The following is a 12,558-nucleotide window of genomic DNA, read 5'->3' as shown; positions in this document are numbered from 1 at the left end:
TAAACTGTGTTAAAACATTGTTCATTATTGCTAATGTTTTGAAAGTTGTATAAGTTATCAATGCACTGTGTACTAAGGGACGTACAGGGGAGGGATGTAGTAGCTAGCCCCTTTAAGGAGGCACGTAGCGGAAGGGTCATGTGATCCAATCGTCCAATGGGGAATGGCCATGGGGATCTTGATGCAGAGTGTGGGTTTTTGCAGCCCGTTTTGTGCTCATAGTGCTGAAAGTGAAGAGTTGGTTTTGATAATAATCCCGTCATTGTTAGTTAGCGAATTGTTGGTCGCCAATTTGTTACATCGGTAATGAAGAAAAACAACAAAACAACACAGATAGCAATGAGGAAAGAAGTTGGAAGGAAAGTTCGGTTGCAAGAGTTGTAGAACAAGTCAAATTGAGTCCAGCTTGCAAAAGAGCAAAAATTAGTCATGCCTCTGAGGAAAATTAGAAGCTTCAACGCTACTACAGAAGACTGGATACAGTATGTGGAGCATTTGGAATATTGTTTCCATGCTAATGAAATAGAGGAGGAGGATAAAAAGGAAGTTATATTGCTGACTGCATGTTATACGTCTGAGTCCCACATAATCCGAAGTTTAACATCCCTGGATGCTCCCGACACTAAGACATTTGCAGTTTGTTGAGCTCGCAAAGTGGGCGTTACCACACTAAGCCCTCAGTAATAGTACGAAGATACAAATTTTACTCCATAGGGAGAAGCCAAGGGAGACTATTGCGGCCTTTGTAGCAAGGCTAAGACAAATCACAGAGCACTGAGATTTTGAGTCAGCGTTGTATGACATGTTAAGGGGTCGATTGGCATATGTAAACAATGCAGATATATGGAGAGAAATTTGCTAGCTGAATCAGAGTTGCTGAAACAGTGTAAAAACAAACTTGCCCAATACCAGCAGAGTAAATAATCCAGCCCCAGTGTATATTATGGAGGATAGGCCGGCTGCCGTTTTGTCACTTAATAATGTGCAAGCGGGCAAGGTAGCCTCCATCACAGTGGTGTTGTTAGTGAATGGCCAGCCACTGAAGATGGAAGTAGACATGGGGGCATCAGCTACTGTCTTGAGCGAACAAATCTACCGATATCTCCAAGAAGGAGAGCACTGCAGCTACATTTACCAGAGGGGCCATATAAATAGTAGAGGTGACCATGACTCCAGTGAGTTATAGACAGAGTCTGCATAGTTACTGTTGATAGCACTGTCGAGCCAAGGAGTGAGTATAATAGGGTTTGACTGGCGCCAAAAGATCAAGTTGAACTGGCTGGAAATGTTTAAATTCAAAAGAAGAGCCTGCACAAAGTCATTAAAGGAACCAAGATGTGTTCCAGGAGAAATTAGGAAAGATCAAAGGATTTCAAGCAAAAATCCATGTGGACCTGAAAGCCACCCCGAGATTGTTTAGTGCAACTGAATTTCTGATAAATTATGTTCAAAAATTGTTCATATTAATGTACTATAGGGGGGGGGGGTGCACTGCAAGGATCATGTGACCCGATCACCCAACGGGGAATGGGCACGGGGATCTTGGTGCAGAGCGCAGGTTTTCCGCAGCCTGTTTTGTGATCCTAGTGCTGAGAGAGAAAACACCAATTGTAGTGCTCTGAATATAGTTTCTTTTTTTTTTTAAGATTTAAGTACCTAATTCATATTTTTCCAATTAAGGGGCAATTTAGCGTGGCCAATCCACCTACCCTGCACAACTTTGGGTTATGGGGGCGAAGCCCACTCAAACACGGGGAGAATGTGCAAACTCCACACGGACAGTGACCCAGAGCCGGGATCGAACCTGGGACGTTGGCGCAGTGAGGCAGCAGTGCTAGCCACTCTGTCACCGTGCTACCCACATATAGTTTCTTTTGATAATAAGCCTGCTGTCATTAGTTAGCTAACTGGCGATCGCCAATTATTGCATTTACTACATTATGAAAGTGGCCTTAAAAGATACAGGACAAGGGCAGTACAGTGGCTAGCACTGCTGCCTCATGGCGTCGAGGTCCCAGGTTCGATCCCGGCCCAGGTCACTGTCGGTGTGGAGTTTGCATATTCTCCCTGTATTTGCGTGGGTTTCGCCCCCACAACCCAAAGGTGCGCAGGGTAGGTGGATTGGCCACACTAAATTGCCCCTTAATTGTAAAAAATGAATTGGGTACTCTAACTTTAAAAAAACAAGATGCAGGGTATCAATCCTGAAAGTCACCAACATGCATTTGTTCCTATCTCAGTTCAAGACATCAAACTTAGTATCTATCATAGATCCTGAAGACTTAAACATGGGCTGTGTGTTGTCGTATCTAATAAAGATGAGGCAGAGTGACCGATGGTATAGATAACAGCTGTGTTACTCCAACATCATCCTGGCAGCCAGCACACAGGGCATCCATTATTCTCTGCTGGGGAAACGCAGTGAGGTCGTCCACAACAGATGCTACTTATTAAAATAATGTAAAGCCACAAAAATATTTCAAGGAGCTGTCATGTAACATTATCACTTTTAAATAAATTTTCCTGATTTTGTTTTTAAAAAAGCAATATTTTTGTTCTGTGGCTGCAGTAGCTCTGTGGGTAGGTCTCCCGCCACCCAGAAAGCCCTGGGTTCAAGTCCCACTCCGGACTTGCTGGCTACAAAAGAAACCAGCCACTGGTACAGCCAGGCAAATCATCGGTGCCGGTTCCCAGCCCCGATAAATGGGAAGGTTTAGCGGCAATAAAGGCACCTGGCTGTAAAACCACCCACCAAATCCTACTAGCATTGCAACAATCCCGATCAACATGGGGAAAATCGAAAGTGGAATAAACCAAGCCTTGTTAATGTTTCTTCTCACTGCCCCCATAACGGGGAAGTTCAATGCTTAACCTCATCATTAATTTCTACAGCTTTAGAATTTTTAAATGGTTCAGTGAAATCTATAAAGTGATTCCCCCCCCTCCCCCGTCGCAACCTTCAAAATATAAAAGATGCTTCAGCTGAAATAAACTATTAGGCCTCGAGAATGGGGCAAGCTATCCGTACAGTAAATAGCTGTTTTAGGACAGCTGGTATCATCAAAGGCTTGGAATATAGGTTGCCCATACTTCATCTTATTCAGCTTTATAATTAGGGCATAGCCTATAGCATTGCAACATTACCCTGCTCTCCAATTTGCTTACCACAAATATGTTTTTGTCCTTATGGAAACCGGTGTTCACCATCTTGCAGCGGATGTGATAGGACTTGAATCCAAAAAGTAAAGGGGCCAAGTCAAAGGTCACATTTAAACTTGTAGACTGGTATTGTTGGTTGACATCCAGATTCTTTGGAGACCAGTCTGTTTGCGAAAACACAAAAAATGAAAATTAGCAACTAACGTTAACATGCTACATTGGAATAATATAGTACAGTTCCAGGAAAAGCCATGCTCATTTTTTTTTTTTTGCAAGTTACATTTGGCCTGGGTTTTGCAATCAGTGGCACTAGCCTTTCATCACATTAACACTTGCCCTCTGGGCCTTTACATTGGAACCTCCTGTGATTAGAGAGCCAAAGAAGCATGGCTCTCTGGACAAGGGATCTGGGACCTGTGTGAACAGGGCAACAACTGTGTATCTCATTCCAGAGGCGGCTCCTACAATAGAACACACCACTGCAGCATGGGGCCCTGGCCAATGGGGGTCCCCATACTAAAAGATGGCTGTGGTGTGGGAGCACCAGTGCCTGGTACCTCTGAGCCCAAGAATGAGCCTATCAGCAGGCAATATGTAACAACATCAGACTCTGATTATTGGCGGACTGCTCTTTAGAGCGGGAAAACAGTGAGCCAGATGTTGAGAGGTTGTAGAGACTTAGAGCAGTTCAGACGAAGGTTTCCGAACTTTCATTGAGTGAAGCAGCAGCCAGGTTTCTGACATCCGGCCCGGAGGCCTGAGGCAAGAGTGATGTCGCCAACCTTACACTGGGGAGTGAGCCTGCAAAAACCTTCAGTGAGCCGGCGGTTTGGGTCAATGTTCATCAAAGGGAGCAGCAGGGTGACTCTCGACCCTCAGGCCAGATAGCGGGAGGACGGGCAGGCATGCAACCAAAGAAAGAAGAGGCCAGGGCAGGCCAGGTAAAGCAGCGAGCCAAGAGCACACGCAGTTGTCGAGGATCGAAACCTGGCCACTGGAGTGAGTGGTGAGATGAGAAGGTTAGGCAAGCACCAGTGTCGTAAATTGCGGGGAGCAGTAGACAGAGGGGCAATTCAACCAGAGCCAGAGGCCAGTGCTGAGAGTGAGAGGGCTGGGCGGCAACCAGACCAGTGAGGGCGAGAGCAGAGGCCAGGCCAGATAGCCAGCAGCAGCACAGGCTGTTTTTGAGGCTCAAGGCCAGGCCTCCAGAGTGAGAGTACAAGTTGTCAGGAAGAGAGGAGCCAGGCAGGTGCTGGCGTTGTGTTTTTAGGGGAACAGTGGGGCGACTCAACCAGAGGCAAGGGCTGAGAGTAAGAGGGTTGGGCGGCAACCAGGTTGGCGAAGGCAAGAGCAGAGGCCAGGCCAGATAACCAGCAGCAGCAGTCAGTCAGCCACCACTAGCAAACATGTGAGCTTAGGTCGTTGAGAGGAGCAGCTACAGGGATAACTCAACCCCTGAGGCCAGGGCTGCGGAAGGCAAAGAAGCCTGCTTTCTGAAAACTCATATTCGTTGAAATCAAGACAGATCAGTCTGACAGTCAAGAATGCAGAAAGATGAAGGCAAGGCAAAACGGCAAAGCTAGGCACAAATTTAGCACTTTACTTTAAGCAGGGTGCAAACTACACATTCATCCTCAACAACAACATCCACCGATAACTTGTCTGATGATTCCGTTCTGCCGATTTCCAGAGACAACCACCTGAAAAACTTGAACAAGAAGTGGTGGACTGAAATGGGAATGGAACTACAGGCTACTGGTCAAACCCATTGTTCTGCAACTGAAATGAGGGCAGAAATCCACCCAGAAGACATAGCCTTCTGTCCAAAATCTGTTCCACTGTGTAGGATTGAATATTTTCTAATAAATAGACCAGAGAACATAGGTCATATGGATAATTTGAGTAAAAGGTTTGAAGCCGAACACAGTTTAAATGTCTTCATGCGTCCCATTTTCGAGAATGAAGATAAGAAGGGAACAAGGAAAAAGATGGAAAATTATAGGCCAATTAGCCTAACCTCGGTTGTTGGCAAGATTCTAGAATCCATTGTTAAGGATGAGGTTTCTAAATTCTTGTAAGTGCAGGGTCGGATTAGGACAAGTCAGCATGGATTTAGTAAGGGGAGGTCGTGCCTGACAAACCTGTTAGAGTTCTTTGAAGAGATAACAAATAGGTTAGACCAAGGAGAGCCAATGGATGTTATCTATATTGACTTCCATAAGGCCTTTGATAAGGTGCCTCACGGGAGACTGCTGAGTAAAATAGGGGCCCATGGTATTCGAGGCAAGGTACTAACATGGATTGACGATTGGCTGTCAGGCAGAAGGCAGAGAGTTGGGATAAACGGTTCTTTTTCGGAATGGCAACCGGTGACGAGTGGTGTCCCGCAGGGTTCAGTGTTGGGGCCACAGCTGTTCTTTTTTATATTAACGATCTAGATGACGGGACTGGGGGCATTCTGGCTAAGTTTGCCGATGATACAAAGATAGGTGGAGGGGCAGGTAGTATGGAGGAGGTGGGGAGGCTGCAGAAAGATTTAGACAGTTTAGGAGAGTGGTCCAAGAAATGGCTGATGAAATTCAATGTGGGCAAGTGCGAGGTCTTGCACTTTGGAAAAAAAAAGAGGCATGGACTATTTTCTAAACGGTGACAAAATTCATAATGCTGAAGTGCAAAGGGACTTGGGAGTCCTAGTCCAGGATTCTCTAAAGGTAAACTTGCAGGTTGAGTCCGTAATTAAGAAAGCAAATGCAATGTTGTCATTCATCTCAAGAGGCTTGGAATATAAAAGCAGCGATGTACTTCTGAAGCTTTATAAAGCATTAGTTAGGCCCCATTTAGAATACTGTGAGCAATTTTGGGCCCCACACCTCAGGAAGGACATACTGGCACTGGAGCGGGTCCAGCGGAGATTCACACGGATTATCCCAGGAATGGTAGGCCTAACATACGATGAATGTCTGAGGATCCTGGGATTATATTCATTGGAGTTTAGGAGGTTGAGGGGAGATCTAATAGAAACTACAAGATAATGAATGGCTTAGATAGGGTGGATGTAGGGAAGTTGTTTCCATTAGCAGGGGAGACTAGGACCCGGGGGCACAGCCTTAGAATAAAAGGGAGTCACTTTAGAACAGAGATGAGGAGAAATTTCTTCAGCCAGAGAGTGGTGGGTCTGTGGAATTCATTGCCACAGAGGGCGGTGGAGGCCGGGACGTTGAGTGTCTTTAAGACAGAAGTTGATAAATTCTTGATTTCTCGAGGAATTAAGGGCTATGGAGAGAGAGCGGGTAAATGGAGTTGAATTCAGCCATGATTGAATGGTGGAGTGGACTCGATGGGCCGAATGGCCTTACTTCCGCTCCTATGTCTTATGGTCTTAAATGGCAAAATGAAAAGGCAGTTTGTTGTTTGCAAATTATTCCCTGCCCCAGTAAAGGAAACAATCATTTGTCAACAGGTTCTTTAATTGGAGAAATGTTTGAAGAGATATTTCTGATCATGAAACTTCCAAAATTTATATTAAGGCCATGCGTGTGTTCGCTGGAAGATGTAAATTACCTGGAAGAATTTGTTTTCCCCAATTAAGGGGCAATTTAGCGTGACCAAACCACTGCGCCACCGTGCTGCCTGTATTATATGGGAGAATTGATTTTGCGTTATCAGCGCAGTTTGAAAAGGAACATTCTTTTCACTGGAGGGAAGTGCTGAGTTGTGATGTTCCCGCAAACTGCTGTCCTCCTTGGGACTACCTCTAAGAGAACATGATGAGTTATCAGTGTCAAGTAGAAGAGGTATTTTTTTAGCCTGCCTTGAATATCTCAGTGCATTTGATAAGCTTCTCAAAGAACATTTGAAAATTTAGCAATATTGTGGCTCAGGGAAGACCAACTTTTAACGCACAGAACCTATGATGATGTCATCACTATAATGGCGGAGCTGCTCAGAAACCAATACACTAATGAAGTCAAAGATGCCAAATGCTATTCCATATAGTTTAACCAACATTAGATGTGACTGATGTGGACCAATTAACATTATTTTATGTGATCAGCTATGACGAAGTTGTAGAGCATTTCTGTCTTGTCCAGCTACAATTCCACATTCCTGAGTGCCTGGCGACAACTGTTTTGGAAATCATTGCAAATTTATGTTTTGACATCAAATATTGCCATAGGCAGAGCTTCGATAATGCCGCAAATATGGCAGGAAAATATTCAGGTCTGCAAGCAAGACTGAACAATGCAACCCCCTGTGCATTATTCCTCCCATGTTCCAGTCACTCCTTGAATGTCATCTGCAATGCAGCAGCTTGTGAAGCAGCCGTATTATTTTTTTTACTTCATTCAAAATTTGTGCGCCTTTTTTTCAGTTTCCACACATCAGTGGAATATACTGCAATCACTCTTAGAGCAGGCACATGGTCAAACAAATATGTGACACCAGGTGGTCCATCTGCCATGCTGTTCTGGCTTTGAGATAACTTTTTCAATATAAAGGAATGCTCATCAGACATAGCCAGACCAAAATCAGAGAAACCACATGTGAAAGCTTTTTGAAAAGTGTTTTCCATTTAAGGGGCAATTTAGCGTGGCCAATCGATCTACCCTGCACATCGTTAGGGTTGTAGGGTTGAGACCCATGCAGACACGGGGAGAATGTGCAAACTCCACACGGACCGTGACCCGGGGCTGTCAAAGTATGATAAATACTATGTTCAAGTATCTGAACACTCACTGTGTCGTAGTGATAAGCCAATGTATACTTCACCTGCAAACATTCTTGTTTTTTGCTTTTCCACATCTGAGAGGGGAAATCCTGAGGTTTAATAATTTGTATTTTATTTAAGAAACAATTTGATTCAGCGGCCTATGATATTAGGCTTGGACTGGGCACTCCCCTTCATTGCAGTATTTGCTCCTACACTGGACTTGTTTTGGCTCATTCTGTCCTGCACTGTGCTGCAGTCATACCATTTGGCTGATTTCTCCATCCCATTGCTCATCAGACAGTTCATGTTTGCCTGATGAAATAATTTTCACTGAAGTTTATAAGAGTTTGAAACATAAAGTGTAAATTAGAAATTTAATTCAATGCCAGGTCATATGCAGAACACAAAAGAGAGCGAAATAAGATGGAATTGAGTGGGGGGAAAAGAGAGAGAAAATAAACAGACAACGTTTTAAAATTACAGGTAGGTGGATTGGCCATACTAAATTGCCCCTTAATTGGAAAAAAAGAATTGGGTACTGTAAAAGAAAATTTTTAAGTTTTAAAATTACAATTCAAATTATTTTATATTAAAATTTTTTTTAGAGTACCCAATTATTTTTTCCAATTAAGGGGAAATTTAGCATGGCCAATCCGCCTACCCTGCACATCTTTGGGTTGTGGGGGTGAAACCCACGCAGACACGGGGAGAACGTGCAAACTCCACACGGACAGTGACCCAGGGCCGGGATTCGAACCCAGGTCCTCAGCGCCGTAGGCAGCAATGCTAACCACTGTGCCACCGTGCTGCCCACAATTCAAATTAGGACGCACTATCAATATTTAAATTTCTGAGAGAATAACGCACCTTGCTTGTAAAGTAATTTAGTGTCAGGACATTATTTGGCAATAATTAAGATTAATGTGCCGCTAATTTATTTTCGGTTGTGCACAGACTGTAAATTTCAATTCAATTCTATTAAACCTCTGTGTGGCCAGCACTCTTTTTTTTTTTTTTTTTATACAATCGCCAACTTGTGCAACCTGCGGATATCTTCCAGGTTGCTACACACCGTGTACTTTAAAGGGGACACTGATTAAAACTTAGCACACCATTAAATATTTACTTGCATTGGAATTAGCAAATCCTAATGTTTTCTAGTGAGTTTAGGGTTACACAAGTACAGCAACTTCATATTGTTCAATGGACGACAACTTGGATAGCAACTTCCCAATTTCTGTGTTTAATTGCACATGTGCGGTCACAGGAAGTTGCTATCAGATTTATAGTTCAATAATGGTGAATACCGAAACCTCATTATTATTATTTTTTGAATAAACATTTTATTGAGGTATTTTTGGTATTACAACAACAACAAAATAAACAATGTACATGAATCCATAAACATAGTGCAAAAGACATCTCCTCCCTTACAGGTCCCACATTTATTAACCCCCTACTCTCATTATTATTTATAACCACAAACTCCAGGCCATTATCGTCTTCAAAACGTTTCCACAAGTTGTGAGAGGGAAATGATTTTCAAATCATGGAATTATTCCGTCACAATATAGTATGCATTTCATTCTTGCTCTCAAATAATAACATACATCTTAAATGAAAACTAACACAAAGCAGGTTTTAAAATGCAGCAACTGAAAGCTTTAACAGAAAGTAGACGATGGGCCACCTCATCCTAAAATGGCAAGAGTGAAGAAAACCGGAACTGTTTTTTAATTAAACACTGTGAAAAATGATAACAGTTGGACATAAACGTGAATAATCTCAACTCTCATCTTTTAACAGACTTTTTTTTTTACCCAATTATTTTTTTCCAATTAAGGGGCAATTTTAACGTGGCTAATCCACCTAACCTGCACATCTTTGGGTTGTGGGGGTGAAACCCACACAGACACAAGGAGAATGTGCAAACACCACACGGACAGTGACCCAGACCCAGGATTCGAACCCGGGTCCTCAGCGCCGCAGGCAGCAGTGCTAACCACTGTGCCACGTGCCGCCCTCGACTCTGTTCAACAACTAAAAGGAATGTACGCATTCAACTCGCAGCAAATACTCAGAAATAAATCTCTTTTCAAACAATCGGACTCAGTATTAAGTGAGAACGGTAATATTGCTCTTTCCTAGATTGTAAAGATATTCTTAAAAAGTAGGAGATATCACAAACATGTATTCATTTAGAACTGTTTGCAATTGCTGGCGGCATTTCATTTCAAAGTGCTTTTCATAAATTTGAGATTTAAGAATTTTGTATTCTGAATATTTATGACGTATTAGCATTTTGCTCATTAAGATTAAATGCTTCAGTGAAGCTATAAACACTGGTTTAGGAGCCAGTTTAGAAATCTTTGCTATCATTCTCTCACACATTACTGATTGGTTATGCTAGGTGAAAATACATCTTTAGGCCTTTCCTGTACATCACTAAACAAATTAAACAAGAGCAGAGAGCTGCCAAATGGCCATTTGCCAGCAATTAAATGTATGTTTACACCGACAGCCCAGGGATTTGTAGAAGTAGATTCTCTTCTACCTGGAAAAAAAAACATGGAATCCGTCTTTTTCCATGAAATACAGGTGGGTGCAATGCATGTGTTGTCATGCTGGACCAACTCAGGTTTATTAACCCTTTGCAACAGGTCAGCAACAGTATTGCTGAAATGTGATAGTGTTAATAAATGGAGACTTAGTTCCGGGCTTTGTACTTGGAACAATTCTCTTCAGTTATTGTATCAGTTACACTAATCAGTACTTACGTTCAACCTCAAACTGAAAGGTATTGTTTTCTTCCACAAGGTTCGGAAATGGTAAAATCGTCACGTTATATTGTGTCTTAAGCTTCAAACTTCGAAATGGATGCGATTTCAAAACCTGAAGATAGAACCAAATTAAGTGGAGCACTGACAGAAACACAGGAATCCTGCAGACTGGAAAAGTCATAGTTTACCCTCTATTTGTCCTGGGAGTTGTAGCTGACAGTGCATTTTTCTTTAAAAGGTATTTGTGCCATTTAACCTCGAGAGGTTCTAAGCTACTGACCCTACAACGTAATCAGTAATTATTTTGAAAACATACAACCCACCACCAACTTACATTTATTTGTACAGTGTCTTTAACATAGTTAAACATCCCATGGTGCTCCACTTGCATTACCAACAGATTTTTATGTCTATTATTGATCAAAACAAAACTTGCATCTGATAAAGTAGTATTTAATCCACACCCGTTTCAGGAGGAAATGTTTCCCCTCTACATCATCCAAAAATGTCAACTCATAGGAACATGGCATTTTAGCCTAAAAGTATCCAATGGCTCATCAGGTGTTTATTCCTCTGTAAAGTGCGAGGTGAAGCAATGAGTGGCCAAAGGTTATTTGTCTGTGGAAGAGATGCAGTTCTTACCCAATACCCATCCATGTTCCAGCAAGAATTACTGTGACACTAGCCAGGATCAGGAACCCAAGGTGGCATCCTTCCTTTCATTGCATCAAAGATACTGAACCAATTACTCCAGCACCACATCTGTAACTAAGCACCGGAGGAATCAACAAAGAGATCAGGGAGAAACAAGGGCCAGGATTTTCCAGACCTGTCGTTTCCAGAATTTGCCACAGTGATTGTGGGGGGGAACCAGCTAAAGGTCCATTCACTTTCAGTGGGACCAGGTGATTCTGGCAGTGGTCAGGGTCAGAATATCCCGCCATGGAACATGTCCTCCCAAAGTGAGGGAGGGTTATTACTGATAGTATTTTTGCATAAGAACATCAGAAGAAGAGAGCAGGCCATTCACCCCTTTAGACCCACCATTTAATGAGATTGTGGTTGATCTTCCACCATCAAATTTACTTTCCTGCCTGATCTCCATATCCATGAGAGTCCATATATTTATCAATCTCAGCCTTTAATTTCCTCAACAGCTGCATATAGACAATTGCAGGGTAGAGAAATCCAAACATTCACAATTGCCAATGAAGATATTTTTTCTCAACTTTGTCCAAAATAGATTAATCTTTATTCCCAGACAATGCCCCCACTTTCTAGACAGTAAAGCCAGGGCAAAAAACACTCCAGCATCCACTCTGTCACGCCCTGTCAGAATTGCAGATGTTTCGAACGAGATCACTTCTCTTCTTCGAAACTCAAAAAGAGTATAGGCCCATTCCATCAATCCCTCCTGACAGGAGAACCTTCTCATCCTATGAATTAATCTACTGAATCTTAACTGCACCCCATCTAATATTAGCATATGCTCCCTTTGGTTTGGAGACCAAAACTGCACACAGTACCCAGGTGTAGTCTCACCAAATTCCAGTACAATTGCAGCAAGACTTCCTTGCTCTTACAGTCCAATTCTCTTATAACAAAGGTCACCATGCCATTTGCCTTGCTAACTGCTTTTCGAGCTGCATGTCAACTTTTTGTTTCGCCTACAAGGATGCTGAAATCCCTCCAAAAAACAAAATTTAATGGTTTCTCACTATTTAAACAAATGGCATGGACAGAAGATTGGCTCGCAAACAGGAAACAGAAGGTGGCCACAAATGGGACTATTTCTGGTTGGTGGGGTGGGTTAGCTTTGGGGGCCTCTCTACAATGGGGCATTCCGGCAGCGCAACAAAACACTACAAAACGGGAGTATGTGCGGCCCCTTATTCCACACGAGTCGCG

The 12,558-nt window shown here is 42.8% G+C and overlaps 1 protein-coding gene across 2 annotated transcripts in view; it reads right to left on the bottom strand.

Moving 5' to 3' along the window:
• Positions 1-12,558, bottom strand: part of il17rd (interleukin 17 receptor D) — a 110,478-nt gene that overhangs the window by 23,757 nt on the left and 74,163 nt on the right. For both annotated transcript variants that reach the window (XM_072472444.1, XM_072472445.1), the window contains exons 5-6: positions 10,648-10,762; positions 3,166-3,323 (exon numbers count right to left, since the gene is read on the bottom strand). In XM_072472444.1, the coding sequence (XP_072328545.1) occupies positions 3,166-3,323; positions 10,648-10,762 (273 nt within the window). The remainder of the gene's footprint in view (positions 1-3,165; positions 3,324-10,647; positions 10,763-12,558) is intronic.

Source organism: Scyliorhinus torazame, chromosome 13 (genome assembly GCF_047496885.1).
Source record: "Scyliorhinus torazame isolate Kashiwa2021f chromosome 13, sScyTor2.1, whole genome shotgun sequence".
NCBI classification, from domain to species: Eukaryota; Metazoa; Chordata; class Chondrichthyes; order Carcharhiniformes; family Scyliorhinidae; genus Scyliorhinus; species Scyliorhinus torazame.
The sequence above is the reverse complement of the archived record's forward strand: the minus strand, read 5'-3'. Positions and strand labels throughout refer to the sequence as shown.